General features: G+C 40.1%; 1 protein-coding gene across 1 annotated transcript; it reads right to left on the bottom strand.

Moving 5' to 3' along the window:
• Positions 1–254: 254 nt before the first annotated feature.
• LOC121923758 (cytochrome P450 1A1-like) lies at positions 255–11,473 on the bottom strand. The gene is made up of 6 exons (XM_042454496.1): positions 10,556–11,473; positions 6,920–7,043; positions 5,782–5,871; positions 5,564–5,684; positions 2,569–2,655; positions 255–1,078 (listed from the first exon to the last, which is right to left on the bottom strand). Exons 1-6 carry the CDS (start codon positions 11,456–11,458, stop codon positions 796–798), a joined length of 1,608 nt encoding a protein of 535 aa, XP_042310430.1. The 5' UTR covers positions 11,459–11,473; the 3' UTR covers positions 255–795.
• Positions 11,474–17,928: the final 6,455 nt, after the last annotated feature.

Below are 17,928 nucleotides of genomic sequence, written 5' to 3'. Positions count from 1 at the left end.
GTCTGGAGGTCGCACCAAAGCCACACTCCATTCCTAAGCACTGGAGTGCAGCTTTGGTGCAGCTTCCGGATTCTTAGGATGCATGCATCATTTAAATAGCATACCTCCAAAGAGACCCAAAGCAGCTTTATTTTGGCAGTCTGTAACAGGCCATTGACACATTTACAGTTGTTTCCCCCAGAATTTTATTATTTCCCTACTTGCACATGGAATGAATGTTCATTTCACATAATGAAATAAACAAAACACTTTAGGAAAATGAACATCAGACTCTTTTATTTCCAAAAGAATAGAAACTTGTCTCACCATGAAAAATATCGAGTACAGCATAGATGAGGGCAAAATATGAAGTTTCTCAAGTAAAATGGCAAGACTTCCAAAGCAGAAACAAGCACATGACAGTGAAATACCTATGTTTATGACATCAGAACTTAGTGTACCAAGTAAACGTTATTTCCTCATGTTTTTCAAAATGGTGTGGACAGTATTCCAAGGACAAATAAAGTAAGCAAGAGCAAAGCGGGAAACCTGGTAGTTGAAATTATACTAACAATATGCAGAAACACATTTAAATGCTTAGGTGTATTATTCTGCAGAAAAAGTCTTAGAGCCTTATCACACTAGAAAACAAGGAGGAAACAGAGCGGGAGAATAGCACCTTTCTCTATGCCTTACCACAGGATGTCATAGCACTTTAATTCTCTTCTCTCAGGAGACAGTTGTAAGAGTATGTCTTTTATCAAACAGATGTTTCCAGGTAACAAAAAAGATGTGCCTTTTGAACCATCTTTCATGTCAAGTGCGTGGTGCTACTTGAATTCGATATGGTTTGGGTATCATAGAGAGGCCGTACAATGGAGTCAGGTCCAACTGATCTTCAGGAGGTTTCTCCAGTCTCAGCTGTTGCAAGATGGTGGTGAGGATAACAAAAGTCTCATTGCGAGCTAGTTCCTCCCCTAAACATTTCCGTATCCCCATTCCAAAGATCAGAACCTTCTCAGTCAAGCTCTTGTTGAGTTCTCCATTTTCATTCAGAAACCTCTCTGGTTTAAATAAGTATGGCTCCTCCCACACAGTTCTATTGTAAAGAGAAGAAAACATATTTTACATGGAACTTGGGAACATTAATGCCAGCTCTTCCACATTGCATAATGAAGTTTGGTACCACTTTAATTGCCATGGCTCCATTTTACCGAATCTTCAGATTTGTTGTTTGGTGAGATATTCAACCTGGTCTATTAAAGAACACTAGTGCCTCAACAAACTACAAACCCCAGGATTTTGTAGCATAGAGTCATGACAGTTAAACTGGTGTCAAAAAGCTTAATTCCTGCAATGTGGATACACCCTTTAATGGACTGCAACTCTCAGAACCCTTGAAAGCTGTGGTCATGCTGGTTGCGAGATTCTTGGAATTATAATTCAAGCAAGTAACTATTCCAAGAGAGCCAGGGTGGTGTAGTAGTTTCATCATTAGACTATGTATCTGGAGACCATAGATCAAATCCTCACTCAGCCATGGAAACCCAAGTCACCTTCTCTCAGCCTCAGAGACAACCCTTCTCTGAACAAATCTTGCCAAGAAAATCCCTTGATAGATTCACCCCAGTGTTTCAATAAATTGGTAATGACTTTTTGTCACTGGAGTAGTAAAATTACTGTAACTATCCAAGCTTTAATTTTAGAGGCCTCTGAAAAATATTATTCATACTGGAAACAATAACAAAATGCTGTTGCTTAGTCCCAAATATAAAGTATACCTACTGAATCAATTACTGCATTTTGAGTAAAATAAACTTTTTATTTAATGGGTCTACTCTAGTTGGGAATACTAACAGGATTCAAGTACACACAGCTACTGAAGCCAATTCAAACAGTCCATTTAGAAGATTTTATTTCAACACAGTGCTTTAGCTAATTTTGCCAAACCCACACAATGAAGAAAGCAACATTCTCTAAAAGATTTTATTAGAATTCAAAGAATCTACCTTTTCCTCATGCACGCAGAAAGGTTTAAAATGAAATAAAATGCTTTAAACACTTGGTAGCAAACAGCAAATAAAGATTAGGTTACCCACTCATGACATAATTACAACAATAACAATTTTTATTATGGTCTAGAGACCCAGAAAAATCAAATTCATGACATAATTAAGGGATGGTTAGAAAAATGATGGCAATTACATCTTCACATGATGTCATTCCCCTGGGGTATTGTGACCAGATTTACAAAACACAGTGCAGCCCAACCCCTCCTTGGGGTAACAATTTAACTATGTTTTGAATGGAGAAGAACAACAACAAAAAAGCATCCTACACCTGCCCCCAACACACACACAGGTTTATGCCTCTGAATTTCAAATAGGGATTTCTCCTCTCCTTTGCTCCCCATCAAAGTGCCACAAACAGCTGGATGAATTGTTTTGGCTAAGCATTATTTTCACTACTGTGTGTAAAACATGTTGTACAACCAGATTTGGTAATATATAATGGAGGGGAAAGCTACATCTTAAGTAATGCTATATTGTCATTCTTAATCCTTTAAGTAAAAGTTGTTCTGGTACTTACTCATCATGATTTACTTGATACATATTAATGAAGATGCAAGTGTTTTTAGGAATATAGTACCCATTGAGAACAGCATCTCTGGTGGTACTAAAAATAATTAAAACAACAACAACATATTAGCCCATCATGGTGCCTTTCAGTCTGCACAATTTCATATTGCTCCTCTTTCATGCAAAAAACCCCATACAAAATATTTTTGAGAAATATGTGAGAAGACATCTCAGTCACCTCAGTTAAAACATTGTGAACTATGTTGTTTAAGAGGCCACATGACATTACCACAAAGCAATAAGAGCAATGTATGTCAAACTGAAATTTAATAGTTTTTCCTATTTGCCAGATGCTGGCAAAACGTCAGAAAGAAACTCTGCTAGAGCATGGCCACATAGCCCGAAAAACCCACAAAAAACTATGAAATTTAATAGTTTTACCTAATTGTTTATTTTTCTTATTTAGAGGCCCTTCATGATGTGAAGCCCTAAACTAGGGCTGCACAAGATGTGGCCCACCAAAAGATTTCTGGAGGCCTGGGGCCCCATTGTCAGGTGGAGGGGGATGTCCTGGCTCCCAGACTCTTCACCTGATCACACGGGGCTTTGGAGAATGGGAGCAATGGACTCTTCCCCCACAAAAGAAAGAAAAGGGAGGGACGGACAAAGGAAGCAGGAAAAGGGAGAAAGGAGGAAGGGAGAAAAGAAACAAGGAAATGAAGGAAGGAAGAAGGAAGGAAAGGAGGGGAGAGAGAGAGAGAGGAAAGAAGGAAGCAAAGAAAGAAAGAAAGAAAGAAAGAAAGGAGGGAAGGAGGGAGGGAGGGAGGGAGGAGCCGCCTGGTAGGGTGACTAGACTTTCCCTTCTTTTCCCAGACATGTCCCCCATCTTAGCCTTCCCCAGGAGAAGGGATTCCACAATGTCCTCTATTTTGAGCATGGCCAAGAAGCATGGATTTGCATTTTGCTTCCAGCTTTTATTTGGTCATGCCCCCCATTTTTTAAATGTCCCACATTTCACCTAAATGTCCTGAATTTTACCTAAAACTGTTGGCGGCCCGAACAACCTTAGCTGATCTTAATTTTGGCCCCTACCTCCTTCCAAGTTGGGCACCCCTACCCTAAACCATAGTTGATATATCACGAATGTAAATCTAACATGCCCAGACTGAGGTTTTATTACTAACCCATTTTGGGCTGCACTTCCTGCTAAGATAGGCTGAATCTACCTGAGGGCTTCATCCCAGCTCAACTGTAGGGCTGAGAAAATGGGACAGGATAACACAGACTTAGCCCATGCTATTCTGGCCTGGGTGCTCACCTGGGTTGTTCCTTGGGCAGGTGTGGGGATAGGCATTCACTACTTACTTTGCTGCACCACCACTCCAACTGCAAAGTCCCCCTTCACTGCATCAGATGCAGAAATGGGGAACCTGACTGCACCTATGTGACCAGGTGCTTTGTTTTCATTCCAGGTGTGGCAACAGGGGGTTTCTCAGTAGAAACTACAGCACAGTAAGGTAAGGAGTGCAGGGCTGTGTGTTCAAACTGCCAAGGTTTGAGGCAGACTTTCCCAGAAACCACAACAAACTATGGGTCAAATTGACCTACACTAAATGCTGTAAAGGAGGGCCAGATCCACCAGATCCATGTCTGTTCTGCCAGGATCCAGCTCAATCCTGGTCCTGGGGTTTTGGCTAGTATTGTCTAAACAGGGCTACATGACGCCAGAGGGGATATAGCCCTTTTGGCCCATGTGGACAGCCCCATTGTGGTACTCCTGCCTCAGTTTGGCCCTTTTACTACAGCACACAGGACTCTCAGCCATATTGGTGCAAGGAGGTGTTTCTACTGTGTGTGCTTGTGTGTTATATACATTTATGTCTAGTCACATTACTGCTGCAGCCATGTTTGTGGGATTTTTTTTAAATTCCTGCAACACATGTGTATATCTGTATATTCACTAAATCAAATAGCCTGTTTTCCTTTTGTTATGATTGCCCTCCTGCACGTTTGTAAAGTGAAGCCAGTAAAGGGAAAGTGAATGCCAGCCTGTGAATGTGTGCATACAAACATCAAATTAAAAAAGAGGCAACACTGCCTTTCCCGAATGCCGACACAAACAGGGAGCTATCCTTCTGTGGCAGAAATGATCAGGTGACCTAGGTGACCATCCACCAATCTGGTCCTATCCTTCTCTCACCACCACCCATGATTCCACCATGATTCCAATTTGGGATTCAAACCACACATCTTAAAAACTCAGTTCTTCCCAGAAACAGTGGAATAAACTGGAGGGCTTATCAAACTGCTTCAAAGCCTTCAGGAATATCATGTATACCAACAGGGCTGGGATTCAGGTAAGAACACATTATTTAGCCTGTGTAAATTCAGCCACAGTCATGGTAACGTTTGTTAACACAGAAAGTGATTGCAATGAAAAACACATTCCCTGCTATCATTCTAAGCAAGGGATTAGCTTTATATATAACCAGAATAACTATGTACAAGATTCTCTGTTATTGTAATAGCTTCATTGGCTATACTTTTTAAGGCACAATTCAAAGTGTGAGTTATGATATAAAGCCCATATCTGAAACACTGCATCTCCCACTGTAAACTTGTTTTTAAGATCCTCAAAGGAGCTGTCTCTTGGTCCGATCACTGCAATTGGCATATCTGAACATGTGAGTGTGCCTTCTTGGTGGATGCTCTCATGCTGAGGAGCCTTGCCATAGGAAAAGTTCTTCTGAACAGCAAAAGCTTTTGACAGTTTGTTGCAGAAGGACTTTTTAATGTTGAGAGAGAACTTTACTTTTATTCTCCTTCACACACCCCAGTGATGTTATTCCACTGCTAATAGAGGCAGGAAAAGCAATTTGAGAAGCCAAGAAACCGTGGATGAAGTCTGACTGGCTACAGGTTGGGCATTCCTAATATAAAACACAAAGAGTGGTACTAGAAGAACATGATCACAATGAAACCAAAACAATTCCTCAGCTTCTTACCAGTGAGGAATAGTGAATGGCATAAAGGAGCTGTGTCTAAAGACTTCATTGATGAAAGCTTCTGTATAATGGAGATCTTTTCGATCATCAAACCTTGGTGGTCTTAGTCCAATCTTTTCATCTACAAAGAATAAAATAGAGTACATTTAATGCAATGTGTTTCACTAATGGCAATGGCAATCTCGTCCCATTTTAAAAAAAAATCAGAAAATTGTTACCAATTTCTTCTTGAATTTTGGTTTGAATTTCTGGTTTCTTTATCAAGTATAGATATATCCATGACAAACATGTTGACATGGTAGCAAAACCTGCCAAAATAAATAGAGCATTAGGAGATCCATCTGCTAATTTAATACATTACACTGATACCTTTTTCACTGTTGTAAATGTAAGGTACTGCACTTAGGACAGAAAAATGAAATGCACAAATATAGAATGGCGAACACTTGGCTGTATGAGACTATGTGTGAAAGGGATCTAGGAATACGAGTAGACCACAAGTTGAACATGAGCCAACAGTGAGATATGACAGCTAAAAAGACCAATGTGATTCTAGGCTGCATCCATAGAAGTATAATGTCTAGATCAAGGGAAGTAATAGTGCCACTGTATTCTGCTTTGGTCAGGCCCCACCAGGAATATTGTGTCCAGTTCTGGGCACCACAATTCAAAAAGGATGTTGACAAACTGGAGTGTGTCCAAAGGAGGGCAACTAAAATGGTGAAGGGTCTGGAAATTATGCTCTATGAGGAATGACTTAGGGAGCTGGGGATGTTTAGGAGAAGAGAAGGTTAAGAGGTGATACGATAACCCTGTTTAAATATTTGAAGGGATGTCATATTGAGGAGGGAGCAAGCTTGTTCTCTGCTGCTCCAGAGAACAGGACCCGGAACAATGGATGGAAAAAAGAAATTCCACCTCAACATTAGGAGGAACTTCCTGACAGTAAGAACTGTTCGACAGAGGGACACACTTCTTTGGATAGTGGTGGAGTCTCCCTCTTTGGAGGTCTTTAAACAAAGGCTAGATGGCCATCTGTCAAGTATGCTTTGTTTGAGATTTCCTGCATGGCAGGGGGTTGGATGGCCCTTGTGATCTCTTCCAACTCTATGATTCTATGATTTTATGATTCTATGAACGACTGAAGCCTGTTATGCTTTTTATTTTCATGAGTTTTTAAATCAAATCTGCAGCCACCTCTACAAGCAACAATTTTAGTGCATAAATAATAGTTGCCAGTTGCAGACTTCAGAACTTTAGTTAAGAGGTCTGCAACTGGCAACTACTATTTCAGTATTCACTAAAACTGTTATTTAAAGCACATATTTTAAAAATGGTAAAATATTTAATACACACCTGCCCCAAAGATGTCACTGACAGTATTTATTATTTTCTTATCAGACAAGGCAGCAGTTTTCCCATCGTCTCTTTTTTCATTGCTAACATTAATCAGAGCATCAGTGATGTCTCTGAGATGGTTCTAAAGGAAGAAAAGAACTAAATAAACAAAAACCCCAAACTGGATGTTATTTTCATTACCTATTTTTACTTGCTTGCCTGGTAGCCAGCAAGTTCTTTAATTCTACATTAAGATACACAGAATCTCTCTTGTTCTTATTCCTTCCAGTAAGGTATACAGAGAGAGTATCATACAGAGAGAGAGAGAGAGAGAGAGAGAGAGAGAGTTAATGAAACTTATTACTTAATAAAACAAAAAGAAAGTAACAGCTATTAATAATATTAATAACAAAATAAGATATATAAAGATCAGATCAACAAAACAAACAACATAAGACAAACATTTAATGACATAATATCTATACAGAGAGTATTTTTTGAAAACAATAAGCCTTCATAATGAATAGTGTGAGTAAATATGCAAAAAAAAAAAGGATTCTGGATGCTTTTGGTTATTTATTTGCTTTTCTTTTAATCCAGGGAGTTCTCACCCGTCTCAGATCCCTCTGGCCTGCACTTACAGTGTTAAAGGTCTTTCTCGCTGGCAGAAAGCTAACAAAAACTTCAGTCCACCATTCTCTTACCTAGAAGTTGGAACAGCTAGCCTTAGTTGACCTCTTTCTTTGATTTTTATTGGAACAGCTACTGGTACATTTACAGTTCCTAGTTTAATTTTAAACTGAATTCATTGTTTTCTATTTCTTGTTGTCTATTGTAGTTGCTTCATTTCACTCTTCAGAACAATGGAATAAAGGTTTTTTAAAATATGTGATAATGTATTTTGTTGGAAACTGGAAAGCTTTAACTACTACAGAAACCATTTAGAATATCTGTGCATTCAGGAAATATCTGAATTTTAAAAAGAGAATGTTGATCTAAATTGGAATTCTAAAATAGCCTTTTACAGCATTGTATTTTTGAGTTTCAGATGGAGCCTGAATGAAACCAGACTGTTTTGTCGCACTTCCAGCATTTCTATACGTAAAAGACACTCCCTTCCAAATCTAATAGAATAGAACTTTCCCTAAAGCTTTAGGCAGGTGTCAGAAGTGGGGGGGGGGGGATAGCATTTTGTGAGAAGAGGGTTTTCTTATGCCCAGGATGTAGAAGAGGGACAACGAGGCAGAATAACTAACAGGTACACTTTCTAAACTTTGAATGTTTCATTGGAGACTCTTCAGTTACTGTGCTTTGGAGTGGAGTAAGGATAGTACAGGGAGATGGCCATTCTTACAATGCCACCATTCTTCACTATTAAAAAAAGGTTTTAAACACATTTTCAAGCCTCATAACTGCCTAGCCTTTTCACTTACCCTCCTAAAAGTTTGCAGCTTTTGTTTCTAGGGATACCTCTATGATGTGCCCCCCACCAATAATAATAATAGGGCATGGAAATAAATAACTCTCCCAGCCCTCTACAGGACTTTCTTTTGAAATGTAAAAGGTTACTTAAGACCAATTGGCCACTATTTTTGGAATAACGGTTCATAAACCTCCAAGTGGCCCTGTGTATTTTTTTTACAAAGTGTGCTTTTTTCAACGTGTGTTTTCTGTGTATTTTTGGTGCTTTTAATGTTAACAGGTCTGCCTTGTTTTAACAATGATAGTGATGATGGTGGTGGTGATATTGATATCAGCAAGTCTCTGAGGTATGGCCAATGTAAGTTGCTCTGATTTTTACAAACTCATGAGCAGTGAAGAAAAATCAAGGTACCTTGACCAAGTACGCACTTCTGAGAAGTACAGTTGGTGTAGGAAACCTGAAACCGAAGGCAAATCTTGTTAAACCACCCTGACATGTTCTATATTCATAGACATGTTAACCCATGTTAAGTGTTAAACCCTAAGGGTTTGGTTATGCAATAAGCCTCTAAAATATGCAAGAGACCATGTTAAATAAAACCATGTCAAATGTTCAAATGTGCTTCGTGTGTGTTTTGGAATGGGGGGGGGGGGAGGTTGGCCAGAAAAGGAAGTACATTTCTGCCATCTCTCTAGTAATGATGCCAAAATGTCCTCCATTTTAAGCATGCTTAAGAAACATGCATTTATATTAATGCTTATATATATAATCTTTATTATGCATTTCACAATAGTACAAATAATGCAAATACTATCCAAATATTATCCAAAGGTGGATTACGTACAGGCATTTAATGAAAAAAGATGAAAAAGGAGAGATGGTTATAAAGACAAGAACTAGCTACTGAAGGTTATAGTATCTCCTGGTTTAATTATATGCAGATCAAACAAAGATGCAATGTAGATAAAAAATCGGTGGGTATCGAAAATAAATTAAGTGCGTTAGATCAAATAATAGGGCAATCAAAAAAAGGGAAAGTCTCCAAATTGTATAATCTACTACTAGAAATATACATGGAGCAAGAGATTATAAAAGATTACATGGTAAAATGGGCAAGAGATATAGGATCGGAGCTTTCAATAGATGATTGACAAAATGCATGGAGGAAGACAAATAAGTTCACGGTGGCTCAAGAATTTAAGGAAAACCACATGAAGGTCATGCACAGATGGTATTATACACCCTGGAGACTTTAAAAAATGTGTATAAACTTGATCAAGGACATTGCTGGAGATGTAAAAAAGAGAAAGGGACAATGTTTCATGTGTGGTGGAGATGTAGAGAAATTCAGAAATTTTGGAGAGAGGTGCATGAGACAATCCAGCAGATATATGAAATCAAATTTATAATGAATCCTAAATTATACTTGCTAAATATGACAACAGTATTGAAGCCACAGGAGGGAAAAAAATGTTGGAGGATCTTGTTGTATTTAGTGTGGTGGAAATTCCTTGTTGAAATATAAAAAGCTATAGAAAGATGGAGTCACCTTTGTCAGCCAGAGAGATGGTTTTTGAAATAAAGGCTTGGAGTTTAGGAAAAACTAGAGCAAAGGAATAGTGAGTGCATCTTTCCTACAGGAGGGGGTAAGGAGTGATGAATGCAGTTTTAATGTATGCATGTATTTCTGTTCTGATTGTAAGAATTCTGTATGTTTAAATTATAATTAGCCAATCAGGTATATTGAAGAAGCTTCTTTGTCTTGAATAATATAAAAAGAGCCATTTTGTCTTGTTCGGGGTTCTCAGCTTTTTGGAACTTGAATTCCACTGAGTTCATTGTTTTCCTTTGTCGACAACTGGAAATAAACTTATGGATTTTCAATTACTAGGTCCTCTTGCCGATCCTATTGATCTGCCAATCCTAGAAATCTAAGTTTCCTGAAATTTCTGTTACATTAGTTACAGTGGCAAGAATACTAATAGCAAAAGCATGGAAATCAGAAGAAAGCCCTAAATGGGAGGATTGGATATATTAATGCTTTTTTAAATTATTAATTTTTTTAGTTGTTCGTGTGTCCTCATTCTAAAAATATGTCCTACATTTGGGCCTAAATTTTGTCCTACATTTGTCCCGGTTTGGAGGTTGATAGTTATGCAACCCTACATTATATAGTAATAGTATTGGTACCATGTCATCTGATCAAGTCTCCTTTGTGCAGTCAAACGTACCTCGTCGTATGTGGTGCCATGATCTTCTATGCGTGCTGCAATAAAGTCATTGAACTTCCCATAAAATTTACGAGCAGCTTTTGCAGTTGGCAGTGGAAGGTAACGTAAGCACGGTATAAAATCAGCAGGATTGAAGACACTTGAGGCTTTTACAAAGTCATCATTTAGCTTAACCACGCTCAGAAATTCTTGATCATTATGATTGTACCTCTTGCCAAAGCAGAGGGCACAAACAACATTAGCAACAGTAGAGGTAGTCACAGCTGTAGGATCGAAACCACCGTTCTTTGAGAGCTCCAAGAATGTTTTCACCAGTTCTGAAGCTTCAGCACAAACATGTTCTTCAAGGAGGCAAGAACAAGTTGAGGACTTGGCTTCAGATTTGGTGAGCAATCTTAAAGCTTTGCTGGCAATTTTCTTCTGAAGCTTCCAGCTTTCTTCATATTTGACAGAAAACGTCAAGCTCTCTCCATCAGCAAAAAATGAAAATGTGTGCATGTCAGGTCGGCCAGCAAAACTCTCCCCATCTCTCAGCAGCACCTGTTTCACTGCATCCAGGCCATTAACTACCACAACAGGGATCATTCCCAGCTTTATCTGAAAGACATTTCCATATTTCTTCCTCAAGTGCTCAAAGGAAATGTACGAATGCTCCTCAAGCTGAAGAAGATTCCCCACAATTGGTAATGACCAAGGTCCTGGTGGACGGGGCTGCTTGTTCTTCATTAAAAATTGTATAGACATTAAAATAATGGCCACCAAAAAGAAGGCAATGGTGACCTCTGAAAAAGAAACCTCCATAGTGGCAAAATTCATTATCAGTAAAGGAAAGATCTGCAAGGAGAAATACCAGAAAATGAAATTACAGGTATTTGTTTCCCTAGTAACACCTCGCACACCCATTTCAAGCAAGACATTTTGCAGTTTCAGCTTCTCTACACTCAGCAGAATCCTGGTGCCTCTTAGTTCAGGGTTTCCTCATATAATCGAGAACACAGAGGTTCTCTCTGGTTTAATCCTCTAATAGACTCCTACAATCAGACTATTACTATACCCTTGTAATAAAGGCCCAAGCATTTGGAAATAGTGTGATGCAACACACCTGCAACAGGTAAAGCTTTGTATGCAGTCCCTCTGTCCTATACTCTGGACAGGTCTTGAGAAATGATCTTTTTTCTTAAATATTAGTATGGCATGTTATATTAGATAGATCGTTTTAATGCCTGTAAGTAATTGCAGAGCTTGGTAGAATTCATCTGAGTTTACTATTTAGTTATTTATTTGTAATAAATGTATTTCTCACTTATTTCTCTTATAACTAAGGAGTTTATCACACAGGGAAAATTGGAAGTTTAAATGGATCAGAATTGTGCCTAACATATTAGGACAATTGCGCAAATTGTTTTCACATGATGCTGCATGGTTCCTTGTGGATAATAGCTAGGGCTCTTAAAGCAACATATTCTCAAGTAAAGGCAGAGGCACAAAGACACACAAGAGAAAATGCTTGCTTCTTCCTCCTGCGCCTCTGTGTGTGTGAATGTTTCCTCCTCTAGCCAGGGCTCTTAAAAAAGCAGCTGATGCAAGGGCAGAGAGAGAGAGAGAATGAATGAATGGTTCCCTGTCTGAGCCAGCAGTGATCCCCAACCTGTCCCCTTTAAGGGATTTTGGACTTCAGCTCCCAGAAACCCAGACTATTGGTAAACATGGCTGAGGTTTCTGGAAGCTGAAGCCCAAAATCCCTTAAAGGGGACAGCCTGCCCTCCTTCTGGCTCAGACCAGGAGGCAAGTGTTGAGTCCTACTCTGGGAGCAGCCAAATGCAAAAAGCAAGAGAAGGTACACTCCACGGATGAGGGAGGACGGAGGGCATGTAGTAAGAAGGATGGAAGAGTGAGTAGTAAGAGCAGTTACTATTCATTCATTCATTCATTCTCTGTCTTTCTCTGCCCTTGTTGGGGGTCTATGTGTGAAAATCATTTGTGTATTTGTTTGCTTTTGTGGGATGCATGCACTTTAATCATTATCGAGATCAAGGCACATTTGGTTCTGTTGTGTGAAAACCATTCCTGCATTTGTGTGCAAGGGCAGGTTAATCTTGGATTTTGCACAGGATAACAGCACTTTGCATGTGAAAACCATTTGTGCAATTGTGAGTTAATCATGGGTTCTTACCATTTTAGCTTTCCAGTTTTTCCCAATGTGATAAACTCCTAAGTTATAACTAAAACTGCTGCTACACTGAATAATTAATGCAGTTTGACAACACTTTAACTGTCATGGCTCTATCCTTTGGAATCCTGGGATTTGTAGTTTGTAATGGCACCAGAGCTCTCTGACAGAGAAGGCAAAATCTCTAACAAAACTACAAATCCCAAAATTCCATAGCACTGAGCCATAGCAGTTAAAGCAGTAGCAAACCATATTAATTCTGTAGTGTATATGCAGTCTACATCTCATCAAATCAACAATGTAATGAGGTATGTCTTTTTTTTTTTTAACACTATAGCTGAATTTCTTTTAAAGATATATGGGGATGTGGCTTCAGAGGAAAGGATTAGCCCATGATTCAAGTGCCAATTTGCCCTGTGCCTTATACTCTGCTGCCCTTCATGTCTACATAATTATGGTGCTATAATTCCACTTTAATTGCCATGATTGCCTCCTATGGAATCCTGGGACTAGCAGCGTAAGGAGGGGCACTTAGAATTCTCAGCCAGAGAGCTCTAGTACTTCTGACCAAACTACAATTCCCAGGATTCCATCAAATGCAGCCATGGCACTTAAAGTGTAATTATATTGCAATAGGCCTGTAGTGTGAAAAAACCATTTTCTGGCTATTGCAGATATAACAAGGTAGACAGATAGAGTACAGTATGTTTTTTTCCCCTTTCAGGTGGTGCTGTAGAAAACAAAAAGAGGGAAAGGACACTGTTGTGCTGTTACGGACTTTCATTGTTGTGTGAATTGTGACAAGGTGCTCTTGGCAAGATTTATTCAGAGGTTGGAATAAGGCTGAGAGAATATGACTTGCCCAACATCATCTGGTGAACTTCCATGGCTGAGTGAGGTTTCAGACTCTGGTCTCCCAAAATCGCTAGTCCAACACTCAAACCACTATACAGTGGTGCCTCGGGTTACGAAATTAATTCGTTCCGCCATTCCCTTCGTAACGCGAAAATTTCGTAACCCGAAATAGCTTTCCGTTAGCGCTGGAAGCCTATAGCATTTGAATTTCGCGCCGAAATGAATTTCGTAACCCGAAAAATATTTCGTAACCCGAAACAGTTTTTGCCAATCCAACTTTTTCGTATCCCGGAAATTTCGTAACCCGCGCATTTCGTATCCCGAGGTACCACTGTACTATGCTGGCTCTATAAAGCATATAGTCCTGAAAAAACAACACAGAGCATTTCCTATGAAAAATGCCAAGTGACTATGGGGAAGATGAAATACTTTGGCACTAAGCCTAGTACACCAAAAGCTAACATTCCTTCCACAAGTGAAGGCCAACTTGTGTCAATAGCTGTGGAAACCCAGTGGTTATTGACTAAAACTTGCTGGGAGTTTGGTGGGTTGACTACAAGGTCCATCTCCTCTTGGAAGCAGCCACCTTGTAAGACTGGTAGTTGAGCCAGGCTGGTTTCTGCTGACAGATGCCTGTAGTTTGAAGATGTATTGAACTGAGATACAGTATTGTTGGCACGAACAGTCTAAGCAAGGAGGAGGCTTTGAAGAGAGCTGCCCTTTCCTTACTTGTGCCTCTAAAGCTAGAGTTGTTTACTGCAAACCTTCCTTTCTCCATTTCTGGCACAAGTTTTGGCTTCACTCCCCTGAACTTAGTTGTGGTAATGTTTGCAATGAATCTCAAGTTGTTTTCAGAAATGGGAGTTTTAGATAATGCTTTGGCCAGGACTTTCAAAGTATAGGCATGCCTTTAAATGAACCCTTTCCATATCTTTAGCAGTACAAAAGTCTTCATCAAAAGGGAAAGGAACAGTTACAACTGTTAACTGAAACATTTTACTCAGAATTGAAAAACTTATTTCTTTTTGCTTTATTGCTGTGTGTCTGCAAGTCCAACTTATGGTGAGTGTGACTTTATTTTCTTGGCATAATTTGTTCACAGGGAGTTTGCCTCTGCCTTTCTCTGAGCCTGAGAGAGCTTGACCTGCCCTGTGGGTTTCCATACCTGACCAGGGATTCAAACCCTTATCTCTAGATTCATAATCTAATGCTCAAACCACTATACCATAATTACTTTTTGGGACTATAATTCCAACAATCCTAGCCGACATGGTCATGCCAGCTGAGGCAGCTCAGAGTTACAGTACAAAAAAGGAACTTTTCCAAGATCTCCTTTTATTCCTATAGAAATATTGCTGATGGCAGAGATATAACAAAAAATAATTGGCCTTTTCCTTTGTTTTACATTATTATTATTATTATTATTATTATTATTATTATTATTATTATTATAGTTTGTGAGTTGTGGCCCGCTTTCTAATCTGTTAAGGCCCATTTTTACTTCTAATCCTCTTCTCTGGAATTTAGCTCCCCTTCTTATTTGGTGTCATCTCCAATTTGATAAGCAGACACTGCCATTCCTTCATCCAAGTCATTGCTGAAGTTATTGGAATAACACTGGCCCAGGGACAGTACCCTGAGGACACCCTGCTAGTCACTTCTCTCCCAGATGAGGCCAGTTTCAGGGCCATTTCTTCACGAGGCCTGATGCGTGAAGAATGGTGATAGAAAAGGAGAGTCTTTTCACACTAGGGCAAGGGTTAGACAACTTTGGTGGGGCTGTTACCCAAATTTCACATCAGCACCACCACAAGTCACATCAGTCCCCCTCCACAGAGACCATCCCAAAAGTTTTAAAATTAAAAACAGACCAGAAATAACTAGCCATGTCTGCTAATTTTTCCCACTCCCAAACACTGGGAAGGCAGGGGCAGTAGATTAATTCTTCATTAAATTTGTTTCTTAAGGAAGCAACAAATATTCCAGCAATTTCCTTCGAGGTTCAAGAAAGTCTTCAAAAACTTCACAATTATTTGCAGTTTGAGACTTACGATTTATTATGTTGAAAATTCACACTGGGTTTTTTGCACAGAAAAAGAAACTGTTCTGTGCAGAACATAGCATTTTATTGCACAGAAAATAATATTTTTGCACAGAATATTATTTCAGTGTATAAAATCAGTTTCCTGGATGTAGAGGGGCAGAGCCTAAATGTTGCCAGTTCAACTAGAGCAGACCCATTGAAACAGTGGATTACCTACATGTTGCCTCACCATTCACCACTGACTGACTGCTCTACTCTATTTGAGACTAACCAAGAAGCTTGCAAACCCACATGTGTGAATTCTGCCAGATAAGTCATCGAACTCTGAAGATTCTTCTTTCATGGATTTTCCTCATTCAGGGTTTCCCTACACGAAAACGCACATCTTTAACAATTTTTCTAATTTGCTGAATATTCTTGCTATCCCAGATGAACCACAAAACAAACAAAAAGGCATGGTTGCTATATGGCCCACAGGTCCCATTTTGCTCTCCCCAGACTAAAGGTGGAGCACCAGTACATTGTGGCCTAAACCCACTTGTTAATCCTGACTAGAGTAGGCCCACTGATCAATGGGATTTACTTACATTTGACCCCCGTCCAACAGGGGATTCAATGATTCTATTCCAGCTCGGCTTGATTTAGGCCACCATGTAATAATAATAATAATTAATTAATTAATATATTAATATTATTTATTTATATCTGCCCTCTTCCACTTGAGGATCGAGGCGGGTAACAGCAGAGTTAATACAGTATACAACAATAAAAACAACAAGCCCCACAAGACCCCGGCCCAACCCCTCCTCCCCACCTATAAATTAACAGAGAAAACATGGTTAAAGTACATCAAATTATAAAACAAACAAACGCAAATAAGAAAAATAATAAGGAGGAGGATTCAAGTGGTGTCTGGGACATTTCAATTGAGGAAGGCCTGCGTGGAAGAGAAACGTTTTTTGTTGCCTTTAAAAGCCTCGAGTGGGATAATTGGGCGCTCTTCCAGCAGGGCATGGCAAGTTTTGGTGGAGCGGTGACAGAGAAGGACCCTGGGAGGGCACTGCCAGTCTGGGTCTTTCTAGATTGTAGAGTTTTCCTGGAGGATGCAGAGTAGAGAAGGATGTGTATGGGAGGAGGCGTTCCTTCAAGTAGACTGGACCCAGGCATGTAGGGCTTTAGGGGTGATAACCAACACTTTACTGTGCCCGGAAGCTAATCGGCAGCCAATGTAGTGATTTTAAAATAGGTGTAATATGGTCGAACTTGGATTTTCCAGCAACCAGTCTGGCTGCCATGTTTTGTATCAGTGGAGCTTCGGCCATGGACAAAGGTTGCCCCATGTAGAGCGCATTGCAGAGAATCAAGACGAGAGATTGACTAGAGCTGTACAACCGTTTCTAGGTTCCGCTGCTTCAGGTAGGGGCGCCACTGGAATATCAGCCGGAGCTGATACAGGCACTCCTGGTGTGCATCAATCTGAGAGGACGTTGAAGCAACGAATCCAGGGCACCTCCCAAGCTGGCGGACGCAGTCTTCTCAGGGAAGTGTGACCTCATCTAGAACTAGCAAACATATCTCCATACCTGGATTGGGGTTACCTATCACAAGTACCTCCCGTTTTATTTGGATTAGTTAAGTATATTTTCCCTCATCCAATCCATTACTGATCAGCAGTCATTCAGGGGGGAGATGCCCTCCTTGGTCACGAAGCAGTCCGAGACATAGAGAAATAAATTTGGTGTCATCAGCATAGCTGATCACCCGCCCCATGTCTCTGGATGACCTCTCCCAGTGGCTTCATGTAAATGTTAAACAGCATGGGGGACAGAATGGCCCCTGAGGTACACAGATGTCAGCTCTCTCTGGGCGCGTCTCCCCTCCCGCTGATGAGATAGGGAAACTAGCCACTGCAAAGCAGAGCCAGTGATTCCCAACTTCTTAGGCGTTCCAGAAGGATTCCATGGTCTATGGTATCGAAGCCGTTGAGATGTCCAAGAGCACCAAACAGGGCCACACTCTTCACCTGTCCAATGCACAGACGGAGATCATCACCAAGGAGACCAGCGCAGTCTCCATGCCGTATCCATACTGAAGCCAGTTTGAAATGGATCAAGAATAATCGGTGTCATCCAAGACTGCTTGGAGCTGGTTTGCAACCGCCCTCTCGATCACCTTACCCAAAAAGGGAGAAGAGATACTGGCCGATAATTGTTTTTGTCCAGGGGATCAAGGGAAGGTTTCTTTAGAATGGGTTTCCCACTGCTATTTCAGACTTGATGGAAAACAACCTTCCCTGAGGAGGTA

The sequence above is a fragment of the Sceloporus undulatus genome, chromosome 2 (assembly GCF_019175285.1).
Source record: "Sceloporus undulatus isolate JIND9_A2432 ecotype Alabama chromosome 2, SceUnd_v1.1, whole genome shotgun sequence".
NCBI classification, from domain to species: domain Eukaryota; kingdom Metazoa; phylum Chordata; class Lepidosauria; order Squamata; family Phrynosomatidae; genus Sceloporus; species Sceloporus undulatus.
The sequence above is the reverse complement of the archived record's forward strand: the minus strand, read 5'-3'. Positions and strand labels throughout refer to the sequence as shown.